Source organism: Podarcis tiliguerta (assembly GCF_965153285.1).
Source record: "Podarcis tiliguerta genome assembly, chromosome: 8".
Lineage (NCBI taxonomy): Eukaryota > Metazoa > Chordata > Lepidosauria > Squamata > Lacertidae > Podarcis > Podarcis tiliguerta.
The window spans coordinates 25467069-25482075 of record NC_139541.1 but is presented as its reverse complement, the minus strand read 5'-3'; the positions used below and the strand labels follow the sequence as shown (position 1 = coordinate 25482075).

The 15007-nt window shown below is 46.9% G+C and overlaps 1 protein-coding gene across 5 annotated transcripts in view; it reads right to left on the bottom strand.

The window, feature by feature from the left end:
• Nucleotides 1-15007, bottom strand: part of ACOT7 (acyl-CoA thioesterase 7) — a 63876-nt gene that overhangs the window by 36649 nt on the left and 12220 nt on the right. For 3 of the 5 annotated variants that reach the window (XM_083452242.1, XM_083452245.1, XM_083452241.1), the window contains exons 2-5: nucleotides 12370-12487; nucleotides 10844-11000; nucleotides 4904-4995; nucleotides 4233-4347 (exon numbers count right to left, since the gene is read on the bottom strand). In XM_083452242.1, coding sequence (XP_083308368.1) covers nucleotides 4233-4347; nucleotides 4904-4995; nucleotides 10844-11000; nucleotides 12370-12487 — 482 coding nt within the window. Of the gene's footprint in view, nucleotides 1-4232; nucleotides 4348-4903; nucleotides 4996-10843; nucleotides 11001-12369; nucleotides 12488-14470; nucleotides 14560-15007 lie in introns of those variants that run through there. The other 2 variants (XM_083452244.1, XM_083452243.1) reach the window with 2 other exon arrangements.

Sequence of the window (15007 nt, the reverse complement as noted above, 5' to 3'; positions counted from 1 at the left end):
GGAGCTGAAGGGAAGAGCAAACACAGCTACCCCCATCCAACCACAAGACAGACTTCAGAGAAGGACCTGAAGTCCAAGAGCTGAGAAAACAATCTAACATTAAGTGTTTGAACCTAAAGGGAATCTGGGTTACATTTTCAGAAAGGGAGTCTGGATTTCATATGAGAATTAAAAAGTCACATTGACTTCACTCTGTTTTGGACATCGTGTAGCCAATGGCATTTGAATACAAAACGCTTGATGAGTGAATCACTGCATATGGGGGTATGTTGCTGCTTGCTAGCCCTTCCTTGCCCACCAGGCAAATAAATTGAGAGAAAGAGGCAGTGTCTGTGGCAGCAGTTCACCAGAAGGTTGCTGTCAATAAGACTTCAGATGCTGCCTTGCATGGAGTCTCTTCCAGGACGGTGAGATTCCAACACCACTGAAAATGATCCCATAGTGCCCACAAACACACACACACACACACACACTATAGCACATGGGAGTTTTAATCCATTATTTATTCATTTATTTATTGAATTGGTGAGTTGCTTTTTCTTGCCCAAGGCAACTCAAAGAGACTTACAAACAAACAAAAACCCACACAAACACATTAAAACCATTTTTTAAAATTCATTTTAAAAATCCCACCCACTCTAAAAGGCCTCAGATAGCTACAGGCCAAAGGCCAAATATAGAGGAAAGTTTTTGCTTGGCATCTAAAGATACATAATGATGACACCAGGCAAGCCTCCCCAGAAACAGCATTCCACAAATGGGGAGCCACCACTGAAAAGGCCTGCTCTCATGTTGCCACCCTCTGAACCTCCCATGGAGGGGGCACATGAAAAAAGGCCTTGGGTGACAATTGAATGGGCCTGGTTGGTTCCTATGGCAGAGGCAGTCCTTGAGGTATTGTAATCTGGAGCTTTATAAAACAATATAAAACAATTCAGCACTCTGAATTATTACACAGACACAGCAATAATCATTTCAAGCCCCTGCCATTCCACACCTCGCTTGTACCAGCTTTGCACAATTTCCATGTGCTCCCCACCCTCTCACCATGTAGGTTCTATCAATGTCCAGCCATCCTCAAAGCTACCTTCTATAAAAGTCTTTTCAGCCCTTGAACACAAAGTGCAACAGCCACCAGCCCTGAAGATACAAACAGAAGCATCATAATACGGTGCCTCCAATACCCATCGCTATGAGCTGGTCCAGGCGGATTTCACAGTCAGGGGCAGCAAAAGCCCCTGAAAGCTTGAGCAGAAGTAACACATTTGCATTCCTCATCCCTCTCACAATAAATCAGGGTGACCAAGGGTGATTCAGTTACAAAGCCTGGTCTAAACACAGACAGTAGTGGATCTGGGATTGGGGAGCCGCCTGAACCCTTATATCTAAGTTCTGAGATCATCTGCAGGAGCATCGTTGGTCATTCCCCGAGTTGGTAAGGCTCAGTCAATAACAAGAAATACAGTCTTAGTGCCATTGGCACAGTATTGTGGAATGCTCTGCCGATAGAGATTCAGCAGGTACCTTCTGTTTAAACTTGAATAAGTTTTAGATTTTTCTCTGTCTTGTTTTGTGCTGGTTTTAATGCATATGTTACTTATTTATCGTTCAGCCACTTTGAGTTACTGTTGTTAAAAAAAAAAAAGCGACTAATAAGTTTAATGAATAATAACAACCCAGGAACTCTGTCATCCATGGATGGAGGCAGGACTTGAGCTGGACCCTAAAGTGCAGCAGGTTGAAAGCCTTGCTCTGCGAATCAGGCCAAGTTCCTGGTGTTTATAGCCAGAGATGGCAGTGTGCCACCCAGCTGCAGGGGCAGAACCTGCATTCCTCTCTGCTGTGTCTCCATGAGGCTCTCTCCTAGCACAAGTCCTTAGATACTTCACTTGGCAGGGAGTTCCCAACACACCTTTAGTCTGGAGCCCATCAAGCTTTAAATGCCCTTAACACAGACAACGACCTTTAAGTAGAACATACAGTCTATTCACTGTGGAAACAGACAGCTGTGCCCCATCCTAAAGCTTCCAAACAAAAGGAAGCCTGCTGCCATTCTGTAGAAATTTTCGTCTTAAAAGCCTCCTGGACATGACAAAAGAGATCCGAGCTCTCTCTCTCCCCCCCCCCCCAGCCCTTTGTGATGGGTTGCTAGGCAACTGCAGCACAAATCCCCTGTGCTCTTCCTGCTCTAAAAGACACCTAAAATTAAGCTACTGGGGAAGGGGGGGCTCTGTTCACAGAGACAAAAATAGACCTGCAGGTCACCTCTTCGGAGCTCCTACCTCTGCAAGTTCACTCGATCACATGCTCTGGCAGCAGCCTCAGCTTTAGAGAAGGCATGACTGCTGCCGCTCACGGCTCTGGGAAGAAATCCACTGAACAGCCTCCTCGAGTCGATGGGGAGAGGGGGAATGACACGTTCCTGGGCTGCATGCACACCGCTGTATGGTCATCTATAAATACCCGAGTGCAGACAGTCTGAGCACTAAAATAGCTGGCTTTGAACCCAACTGTTTTCGTGGTGGAAGGAAGACGAAAGCATCCCTGGAGGACTGCTCTTGCTCCAGGCACATTGCGCCAGTTGGGGCTCTTCACTCCCCAAAAGGCAGGCTTTGGGCTTTCATTGGAGCAGGAGGAAGGAAGAAAGTCTGTCTTTATGCATAGAGGTGGGGTAGGTAAAGAGGAGCACGTGCCTCTGGGGAAAGTCCCAAGGCATGGCATGGAAGTTCTAGACCTCCAACCTGGAATTCTCAGCCTGGGTCCCTGTGAGCTTCTGTGAGCCAAACTGAGAGACTGAGCCTGTTCAAGACATCAGGAGGAGATGCCAGTCCCCATCCAGGTTCACACACAAGCTGGCACCGTCATCAGACAGGCTCTGAAGCAGGAAATGCAAAATGGATCCAGCTTTTATGGTGACTAACTAAAAAGTTGTCAAATCACAGTCAACTGACTCTCAGGAAGCACCCACTGAACTACAATCCCAGATATCCCACCTCTGTATGAAAGATGCCACCCATATTACAGGTGTGGGCAGGGGCAAAGGAAGCCTAACCAGCAACTGGTGCGGGGTGTCGGGGGGGGGGGAACCGCCCCGAGGCCCATGTGCGGTGCCGCTATGTACTGCACATGCACGGCACTGTACATACAGTGCACACGCATACGGTGTACGTAGTGGTTTGCCGACGGAGCTGCTTGAGCACTGTACAGACAATGGCGGGATCCTCTGCTTGTGGCTGCAGCAGAGGGATCCGTAGGAGCTGCTTGAGTGCCGTACAGACGCCAATGGGATCCCTCCTCCGCCACTGCAACCGAAAAAGGAGGATCTTCTGCGCGCAGCTGCGGTGGCGCGATGGCAGCAGCTCGCGCCACTGCGCCCAGGGGCGAGCCCCCTGTGGAGTTCCTTCTTGTCACACCCCTTAGGGATGGCAGCCGGGTGGACTGCCCCCTGCCCCCCTTCCTCTGCCACTGGGTGTGGGCAACCTTCAGGCTGAACCTAGGAGCCAGCCAGAGGGATATGGGGGAAAAAAGGCCTAAAATGTTCCTGTTTGGAGCAAGGACCAGGGAGCAGGTGTGACATGTAGTTGATAAGGATACGTCAATAAATGGTGCATCATGGGCATGATTCATGGAAAGGTATAATGTTATAGAAATCAGAGCTGGACCATAAAGAAGGCTGATCGCTGAAGAATTGACACTTTTGAATTATGGTGCTGGAGGAGACTCTTGAGAGTCCCATGGACTGCAAGAAGATCAAACGCATCCATTCTGAAGGAAATCAGCCCTGAGTGCTCACTGGAAGGACAGATCGTGAAGCTGAGGCTCCAATACTTTGGCCACCTCATGAGAAGAGAAGACTCACTGGAAAAGACCCTGATGTTGGGAAAGATTGAGGGCACAAGGAGAAGGGGACGACAGAGGACGAGATGGTTAGACAGTGTTCTCAAAGCTACAAACATGAATCTGACCAAACTGCGGGTGGCAGTGGAAGACAGGAGTGCCTGGCGTGCTCTGGTCCATGGGGTCACGAAGAGTCGGACACGACTGAACGACTAAACAAAAAAACAGTTCGGGGAGGGGTTGCAGTTGTTCACTCACAAAAATACCTGCCCCAAAGTTAGTACTTCTGGCTTTGGCAGCAAACTAATCAACAGTTCCATGTAAAGATGCAAAGGATTCTGCTAAGCCTCACCATGTCCTTTGGAGCCGGCGTTAACTCAGATTGCCCATCTTACCTGGATTGATCACTGGCATGATGACGTCCCCATTCCTCTCCTTCGTTTCCAAACGTTCCAGCTTCTGCTCTTCGTAGCGCCTTCTCCCTTCCTCCTCCTGCGCCTTCTCTGCAAACTGAGAAGAAACAGAAGGGCCACCTGGTCATCCCAAGTCAGAGGGGAAGGAACAAGGACTGCTGCCTGACTGGCCAAACCACCACCATTGCTTCATGTTGCTATGAAGTGCCACTGAAGGCAAGAAAATGTCCCCTTGGGCCACCAATGGAGAAAGGAAGTTGCCGGAGAGTTTTTCTATACAGCTCTTTAAGATGACACACACTGCCCCTTTGAAGGCATAGCAAGAGAGGACTCCCCTCTAAGGTAATGGGAGTGGACAGGAGCAACGTAGACCAAGTGTTAAATCTGCTATGCCACAATATGTTGGAGCAAAGGAGGGAGTTAGAAAAAGTTTGTTCAAAGGAACTCTGGTGGGGAGAAGAGGACATCTTTCTGGGAGACTCAGCTACAGTGTGAATCAAGACAACAAAACCAGATTATACAGTACAATACAGTACACGATTAACCAAGTGGATGTAAACATGGAAATGGGCATTGTTTATTTTGTTTGCAGAATCTGGACTAAGGCCTGACTCCTATAGAGCTCCACCATCACCCTTGGAACATCCCCTTACCTGAATAGGAGGGACTTCCAATACTTTGTTCACGTTGTTAAGAGAGAGGGGCACATACCACAGAGTTGCCTTGTTGGTCACCCGCTTGGCACCTTTTTAGGGAGGGAAAAATATCTGTAAATGAACAGACCACAGAAAACAGCAAAATATGGAATAACAACTGAGTCATCAAAGCATCTGGCCTGAAGAAATGAGAAAGCAAAACAAAGCAAGTGATATCAGCCAGTGTAACTACTGGCAAGGGGACCTTTTCTGCCATGGCGCTCAAACTCTGGCAACTATCTTTGTCTGATCAGTGCCATTGTTAATTAACTTGCATTTCAGTATGATTGCATTGCATCATCTATTGCTGTTCTGAGTTATCACTGTACATATCTTACATACGTTCATAATTGAGTTCTCCCAACAATTATTTTCTGCATTTCAGTGTTATTTGACAGCACTACCTACATTCCCAACCCCATGCTCCACTTATGTCATAACACATATGTTAGCCTCTATGGTGCTACACCTATAAGGCTCTTTGCAGTTGGTGCACTGGCTCAGGCGGAGGCAGGGATGGCCACCAGGGATGGGTGGTTTTAGAAGCGAATTGGACAAACTAATGGAGGAGGAGGAGGAGGAGGAGGAGGAGGAGGAGGAGGAGGAGGCCACTAGCCATTATGGCTATGCTCTGCCTCCACTAACAGAGGCAGTCATGCTTCCAGAATACCAGTTACTGAAAACTGCAGGAGGGAGAGTGCTGTTGTGCTCAGGTCCTGCTTGAGGGTTTCTGGTTGGGGCATCTGGTTAGCCACTGTGAGAAGAGGATGCTGGGCCAGTTGGGCCACTGGCCTAATCCAGCAGGATTGTCTTATGTTCCAAAAGGAGGGGAACTGATATTCCAGGCACCTCCCTGAATGTTCAGCTTTCATTTTTCAATAAGTCCCTTTTAAATTTGCAGCAATAAGGAAAAGTGTGCCGGCAGTACACTTCCCAAAAAAGTGACCATTACCTAAGTTTGACCCTATGGAGTTATATGTTATGGCTGTTCAGTTCCTGCCATACACACACACACACACACACACACAATCCCTGATTTCTGACTATGGGCCTAAATTTGCAGGGGAGAAAGTCTGCTCAGATTTTGATCTGGTACAAACAAGTACATTGCTTTCAAAACTGGCCCGACTGCTTGAAAAAAACATCACGCCTCTTTTCATCCAAAGATCAGAGGGACAATGCTCCCAGTACTCTGGAGGAGGCGTTTCACTGCAGCATCTCCCCCTCCCTGTTACAAAAGGAAAACAGAATTTGTGCGGAAAGTAGGGCTAATTTGCAATACTTCGGCTCTGTGCACAGTTTTTCACTGTGATGTGACAACCTTCTCTTGGGAATAAGATTTACTGCTTAAACCCAACAACAGCAAAACAACCTGACAGGCTGGATTCCACAGCAGCAACCCTATGCCCCCCCCCCAAAGCTCCCACACTCCTCCCCAAACAACACAGAATGGCTATCTGCACATTTTCCTGGTAAAACTCTGATCAAAAGAGAACCAATTCCCAAGGCTGCTGCTTTCAGAAGCTTCTGTGGCTGCAGTCCGCCTGTACCGGAGCTGTTCCCTCCTAATTGCATCTAACAGAAATTAGCATCCAGACATTGGGGATAAGTCAAATGAGCAGCACTGGCAGCTTAGCTTGGTTGAGCTGGATGGGCCGTGCCTGCTGGGAGCTGGTAAGCCCAGAGGGGGACCGGGGCACTTCAGAAACCGCCGGCTGTCACTAAATGGCAACTTGAAATGCGGAAACAAAGGACAAGCAAAATAATCCTTGGCACGACCTCCCTAACCCTTCAAAATATAGGGGCAGGGAACATACCACCCTCCAGCTTTTGCAGGACTCCATAATCCCTGAACATTGACCATGCTGGCTGAAGTCCATCAATATATGGAGAGCTGCTCATTTTCCACCCCTTGGCTGAGTCCCAGTTTGACAATCTTTCCTATATAAAACAAGAACACTGACCAGAGGTTTTAGCAGCCTGACACAGGGTCACATAAGCACACGTTTGGAATTCAAGTGCCACTTGGACCCGCCTATCCATTTTCAAGGTACAATGCACCACAATGAGGCATCTCCTGCAAACATTGCAGCCCCATTCGCACCGTACATTCAAAGCACTTTGATGCCACTTGAAACAGTCAAGGCTTTCCCTAAGAATGCTGGGAGCTGCTGTTTGTTAAGCTAAGCTAAGCTGATCCTGGGGAAGATGTTGGTGCAAGCAGCCTCCCAACTCTGTCCCTGCTCTGGGCAGTATCAAAGTCAGCACACTCCCAGGCCTGACGGCTCCCTTGTTCCTCTGGATAGCATTTTTTTCCACAAACCTCACTGCAAAAAAATCTCCTTGTGCAGTGGAACCAGTGAAAGGGTTGGTTTAAATCTAAATTGCAATTTGGAGGAGATGAAAGGCAGCCCAAGCGTTTCATTCCACGAGTCCAATTTTATTAAAGGCCTCTCCCATCAAAGCTGTCCAATTGGCCACAGTCATGCAGGGCCTCTGAACTGTCATCGTCTGTGGGAAGAGAAGGTTCTCCCTAGTTCTCCTCCGTCCAGCGATATATGCAGATTAATCTTCAGAAGCAGCCTCAAGGATTTGGGGGAGGTTATAAAAAGGAAGTCACAGGCAGGGACTCGCTTGGTGCCACTCCTCGCAGTGGCCCACAGTTAATCAGTGGTGTCTATCACCGAGTGGGATGAACTTTTGGCTCCCGGTTTGATCTGCATATTCTCTTTCAAGGCACGGTAACCATGGAAACACATTTTCATCTTCCCACACGTCGGCCAAGAGCATGGGGATAGACATCTGGTTTCTCTGCACCTGCTTTTGTTTTTACAAAACCCAGCGTTTGCACCGACAAAGTCTCAACATCCCAGTTGGTCAAAACCATATTCTCTTGGCAGGAAGATATTCCAAGAGAAGCTTGAGGCAGGGCCAAATATTGGGAGGAGGGGATGAGAGGAGATGGGAAGAGGGTTGCCAAGAGAGCTAAATTTTGTAATGCCACACATGGGGAATCTTTTGCCAGACTGGGTATCTGGGGAAGGTGCTGAAATGCTGAGGGCCATTTTGGGCATTCCTGTCTCCTAAGTCGGCCCCCGACTCTTGAACCCTGCCACACGTTTCTTCAAACATTTGTGCCGCAATATCGAGTCGAGTCTTACTGTAAGTAGCCAAAGGTCATGTCATGATGATATACTATGCATTTAGTTTAAAACCTTTCTTAACATTTAGGAATTTTTTCCCCACATTTTAAAAACTTTTCTTGTTTTATTGCACTTGTAGTGAAGGGTGGGCAAGAAATCGAATAAATAAATAGACCAAAAGGCCAAGAAAGCCAGAAATTTGCAGATACGCTACAGACAGTTTCCATCTCGTGAGCAATGAAGTATGCGTTCGACTGCACATCCACTGGTAATGTCACTTCAGCCAGGCCTGGAGGGAAGGAAAGTTTTGGAATGTAGCAGCTGGGAAGCAGCCACTTCCAAAGAAGTTGGATTTGTGAGCCAAGGAGTGAGGCGTCAAGCAAGAGGCAGGGTGAGCATTATATCACTTCTTTTTTCCTCCAAAGAGCTCAAGGTAGTACACATGGTTCCTCCCTCGTCATTTAATTGCCACAACAACCCTGGAGGGAGTTTAGGCTGAGAGGCAGTGATTTGCCCAAGAGCACCTACCAAGTTTCATGGCTGAGAGAGGGGTTTTGAACCCTGGTCTCCCAGGTCCTAGCCCAACATTTTTATTCACTTTGCATGAGATCGGCTTTGAGATATGGGGGAGGGGGGGCTGGGCTAGAAATTTTGGCAAGATGAGAGAAGGGTCTACGCCAAATATAAATTAGTAGGATACAACCACAGTATATTGTAATATAGTCTATACCAGTGTTTCCCAACCAGGGGCCCCAGGATATTCCAAGGGGGCCACACGAGAAAATTGCATAACTGAGGGACCACAACACAAGGCTAGGGGACCACAGAGGGAAGTGAGAAGTGAAAGGAGGAAAGCTTTTGTTTTTTAAAAATTCCTGATTGACTGGCTATCCGCTTGGCCAATCACAAGTGGGTAAGCAGGTGGCCTACCAGGGCCTCGGCTCTGCAAGCAGACGTGAAATCCACCCCAGTGCCTAGCCAAGTGGGGTTGTCTGGTGCTGCTGACTTGCATCTAGTAAATCATAGAATCATAGAGTTGGAAGAGACCACAAGGGCCATCGAGTCCAACCCCTGCCAAGCAGGAAACACCATCAGATAAGTGTCATAAGTGTCAACTCAGAAGAAAGCCACATTGAGCTCAGTAGGCCTTACTCCCAGGTAAAGTATGGGGAGCTATAATGTTTTATCTAGGCAGCCAGGGCTCCTCCGGATGACAAGATATTTTTGCAGCAGGTCAGGGAGGACCACTTACTTTTTAAAATTCTCCCATATATACAGAACTCCCTGTACGCCTTTTGGACTGTATCTGTAGGATTTCCCCATCTGCATCATATAACTGGGGTCAAATAAGTGTTGTTTAATTTTTATAATACATGGAAGATGGATCTTCCTCGGGAGGTTCTGGACTCTCCTTCCTTGAAGGTTTCTAAGCAGAGGTTGGATGGCCATCTGTCACAGATGCTTTAGCTAAGTTTCCTACATTGCAGAGGGTTGCACTAGAAAGATGGTGAGCTCCTGTTGCTCTGTCCCAGCTCCTACCAACCTAGCAGTTTGCAAGTAGATAAATAGGTACCACTGCAGCAGGAAGGTAAACGGTGTTTCCATGCATTCTGGTTTCCATCACAGTGTTCCACTGCACCAGAAGCGGTTTAGTCAAGCTGGCAACATGACCTGGAAAGCTGAGATGAGCGCCACAACCCCATAGTTGCTTTTGACTGGACTTAACCGTCTAGGGGTCCTTTACCTTTACCTTTAACTAGAAAGATGACCCTTGGGGTCCCTTCCAACTCCATGATTTTTCCAGCTGTTTTTCTGCTTCAACAATATTCCTATCATTTTATGTAATTGTATTTTGTATAAAATATAAATAAAACATGTTCTAATTACAAACAAAACATTAAAATAGCTCCCTTTCTACCAGTAGAATGGGAGCGGGGCATGGACATAGCCAGGATTTTTGTTAGGGGGCAGGCTTTTGATAGGGGAGGGAAACCTCAGATTTGTATTGATTTTTACTTATGGGGGGTAGCTGCCCTCTGCCCTCCCTTGGCTAAGCCCATGGGGGTGCCACAGAAAGGAGGCCACGGTCAGGAAAAGGTTGGGAAACACTGGTCTATACAAACAAATGGAAGTTCTTCATTTCGTATACAACTTAATGTATCAAAGTCAGTGCATTCTGTCTCTTGTATCCTGGTGGATTGCTTTATTCTGTGTTGTTATTCAATCATCATAATTGCTTCGCAAATCATAATAAAAAGCTTCAGCCCTGGATAAATCAAAATATTGTGAATCCATCGAGACCAACCTCCTCCTACTGCAAAACAAAATGCATCCATCAATTCCTAAAATAACATGGGCGTCATTTGCCTTCCTTACTTCTCGGGTAATTACTTAATTTAGCCACCACAACGAATCCCCGTACTTTATCATGCTACTTTTTAACGGATGGGATAGGAGGTTATCTCCACTTTTTCACATCGAAAATTCCTGCTGCAGCTAACAGGTAAGAAATTAATTCTTTATGTTCAAATCCAGTTTTGAGGGTGAAGTATAACTGCCAGCTGTGCGTGGTTAAACAGGCACTTTGAGAGAAATTTCTTTCATTAAAAAGAATGATAGACACAGCAGTTGCCCTTTCCCCTCAAGAAAAATCTTGGGAAATGAAAGATTTAAGAAAGCGAAGAAGTTAAGCGCCATCACGTGGTTTAACCCTTGTTCAGCAGGTGACCACAAAAGGTGCTGGGGTTCTGCTTACCTGTGAGAATGTTTTCCGACTCCACATGCACTTGGACTTCTACAGAGTGCTTGGATGTGTAGGTGATCTCAGCACTGACGTGAGCCACTTCTCCAATACACATGGGGGAAAGGAAGTCTGTGCGCTCCACGCGGGCCAGGGCGGCCACACATCGCTCCTGAGAGGGGCAGGCGAAGCCACTGTTAGTGAGTGAGCAAAACATCACAGGCAGGTGGGGTAAAAGGAAAACAACACACACCACTGGGAGCAAAGGAGGAAAAGAGCCCGAAACGGAAGATGGGTGGAAAAAACATGAGGCTGCTCTACAGACCGGCTACCCAGTTCTACCAACTTTGCAAGGGGCGAGGGAGTCAGAGGTCTGGGTCCATTAGCATCACAGAATGCTTTTAACTGTGTACTTATGCAATAAGCTCTTTGGCAGACTGGCATCCCATCTCCAACTTTGGTGGAGTCCCCCACTCTTTATTCCCCTCTAATTATCTATCACTGCCACCTACTGGCCAGTCATAGATTACATTTGGGGTTTGTTTTTTAAAAAGGAAGAAATTGATAAAATAGGGTGACTATCCACGAATTCTGGTCATCCAAGAAGTTTTAAAGGACAGATTTGGAAACAGAGGAGAGGCACCAACCACCCTTGACCATTTCTCCAGTCATGGTGGCAGAAGGTCAGTGTCCATTTCAGAACCTGGATTTGTTGTTTCTGCCCTTGCAAAAATAAATACCAGACCTTTTTATTATGGATTAGGGCTCAGGTTTGGTCAGTTGGTGGGCGGGGGAAGCAGATGTCTTTCTCCCTCAGCTTTATCTCATAACCACACCCCTCCCCCACTAAAGGTGAAGAAGGAGGATGGGCATAATGGGCGCGGACACTGCTTTTGTTGACCCTGCCCCCCCCCCCGCACCTTCGCTGGGCTCTAGCAGCAGGTGCGTAAGCAGCACCAGCACGCATGCACAGCCAGCGTGGATCGTGGATCCAAAAGTTGGGGGGAGAGCATCATACGTAGGAGCGCATGGTCCAGACTTTTTTTTATGCCTGCTTTCTTTTGCCTGATACATGGCACAGCACTTCCCCCACCTGCGGCACTCATGATCATCATTCAAGGTGCCGCAGGGCGCCATGGCACATCTGTTGAAAACCACTGGGTTAGGCAGTGGACAAATGTCTCTTGTGATCTTTTCTATTCCATTTCTTTTTTGCTGAAGTTGGAATTTGTATTCCCATGTCATGTATCTTTAAATTTACTTATCTTTTTTACTACTCCCTTGTTATTAAGCTGGAAACTGTTATATGACAGTTTGAAAAATAAAACAAAAGAAGACAGGAACATTATAAACCTTAACACGCAGAGCAGGCACTTGAATCTACAACGGAGGTGCAGGGAGGCAACAAGGCTTTGCTCCTGCAGCTTTGCCCCATCCCACAATTGCCTGCTACTAACACTGAAGGCATCACTGGGAAGAGTCTCCTCCGCATATCACGGCTGCAAACAGCTTCACTGTTTGAACATGTGCAGAGTACTTACCCCAGACTGAGAGTTGCAGTGCCGAGTGCTGATGATGGCACCTGCCTCCTCAATCATTTTTAATATGGTCCCTCCATGGACGTTCCCAGCAATGTTGGCATCATCAGGGCGCATAATCCTACAGAGAGAAAAGAGGATAAAGAGGCAGATAAGAGGCAGTCAGCTCTAGCTCAGGCTGAAGAGACAGAACATGTGTCAACAACATGGCCCCTTACAGATGATGTTGGACTGCAGTGTTCAAAATTAGCTAAGGGCCAGGTACATTTTGCACCTGGCTATCAGTCACCTGCGACCAAGTGAAGAAGCTTGGGCACCAGAATGGCGCCTGACATCTCCACCATCTGGTGTGCATGCCTGGGTATCATTGGATCTTCACTGTTTTCACACACTAATACCACATCCTGTACAATACTATCAGTTATATTTTATCTGAACAATCAGAATGAATTTCAGGAACCAAAATGTTTTGTTTGTGCAGCCTGAGCAGAAGCAGTGAAGAACATTATAATTAATTGTTGCAGCTTATCTTCACTTACCCCACCCCGCTGCCCTGCTCACAGTTGTGAAGAATATAATGTTATGAATGATCTGTGTCACCATTAAGAAAAAGAGGTAGGAATAGGCTTATTCCAATGGAGGACAAAACAGATCCAACCTCCACAGGTAACCCAAGTGCGTAGACAGGTTCACAGGTGCAAAGACCAGCAGAAGGCACCTGCTACAGGGATCAGAAAGCTGCATGAGACATTGCCAGTACTTACTACTCCAGTTTTGAACACAATCTTCCTCTCATTTCCAACCTGGACCACCCTCAAGAGTGACACCCTATAATCCTATAATATCTAATTGTGGATTAACTTCCTGCCAGATTTAGGAGGGGGGAAGGATTAGGTCAGGGAAGAACTGAACCAAGCAGCTGCTGCTCCCCAATTTGGGTCACCAGTTGAGCCATGGAAAGAGAGAAGGCATAGGTATGTTTCCCCAGAGGTGCTCTGGTAGTCCTTGAATTACTGAAATTCTCAAAGAGTAACAGGAAGAAGTAATAGAAAACTGAATGGTTGAAGCTGTATCTTGAAACATGAGATAAGGACAGGTTCTGAGCCAGGAACAAAGACACTGTAGCGGCTGTAGGGAACTGTATGGCAGAATCCATCTCCTACAGGCCAGTCTATCATGATGGTCCTTGGGTCTCTCCTCGGGTCAGAACCTCTCTCATGTCTGATGTTGGGCTGAATTCTGGAGCAAGGCATTTTGGGGCAGGACACTTTTAACAACAACTGTCTGCTTTCAAGGACAGCAGTCTAATATTCTCAACGGCCAAGGTTGGGAGCTGCTGCAAACCGTAAAATTTAATCTCATGATTGAAATGTAAACCATTTTTGCCACAAAACCTTGATGTGAAGTCAGTTACCAAGCCATAGTTTGGAAGAAAATTAATTGCTCATGCCAAACATAATTCATCTGATTCAGACATCGTGGTAAAGAACGGTCAGGCCAAACTGGAAATGTACAAGCAAATCAGCTAAAGTGAGGTTCAAAATGAGTCAAGATGATGCACACCATTTTCTTCCCAGGGAGAAGTCTCTGAAGCAGGAAAAAATCCAGGCAACAGGTTGCCAAGGAGCTTGAAAAGGTGTCAACAACTCCTAGGAATATGAAATATTTCCCCACCTCTGTTGTCCGGCCAGTCACCTTCTATTCTGTAGGCTCTTCCTCCTCCCTCAGCCCCAACCATGGGAGAGGAAAACCCTTGCAAAAGTCTTTGCTCCCAAAGCCATTCTCCCTCCCCCATTCCACCTGCTGTAATTGCAGCCTAATTGTAATTAGAGCCCCCAATTCACCCTTCCCAACTACCTGTCTTCTTGTATATACAGGCTTTAAGTCAAATCCTTTTCAATCATGGCATAATCGGTGATTCATATTCCTCCTTTTGAAGTCCCAGCCACTCTTGCAAGCCAACTAACTGCTCTGCTTTCTCCTATATCTACTGTCTGGCACTGTGCCTGACTGGGACCTAGAGAAGCAACTGATCACAAAGGAGGGTCAATCCACAGATTTCAACCACACAGCACCTACCAAAAACGTATGAAGGTTGTCATACCAGATAAGTCGACCCTGCATCCCAAGGAGGAGACAGAGAGAGTCCTCATCTCTGTTAGAAAGCACTCTGAACTGGTATTTTCATGGCATTATCTGCACTAGGCTTGGCACACACACACCTGCCTCCCCCCTCAGAGGATTTCCTGCCTTGGTTCCCAACATAGTTGCAGAATGAGTCACCCTAGACACCCTGCGGTCTCATACAAAAGGGGAAGGGAGAAACCCAGCTACATGACTGACAGTGTTCACGTACAGCAGCCTTAACTCAACTTGGTATCCCCCTCCAGATGTTTTGGAGTACAACTCCCATCAGCCCCACCCAGAAAAGTGTTTGTAGCCTAAAACATCTGGAGGGGACCAGCTTGGGAAAGGCTGCTGTAGAGGTGGTTTTTCTAAAACACTGCAACAGTGCTGAGAGATGAACCCATGGAAGATAAGCAGACCTTTGCCTTCATCAAGCTAGTAGAAGTTCTACTTTGGTCCTCTGCAGGGACAAATTGTTCACATACTTTTTAGCAAGAGGACAAAGAAATTCCCA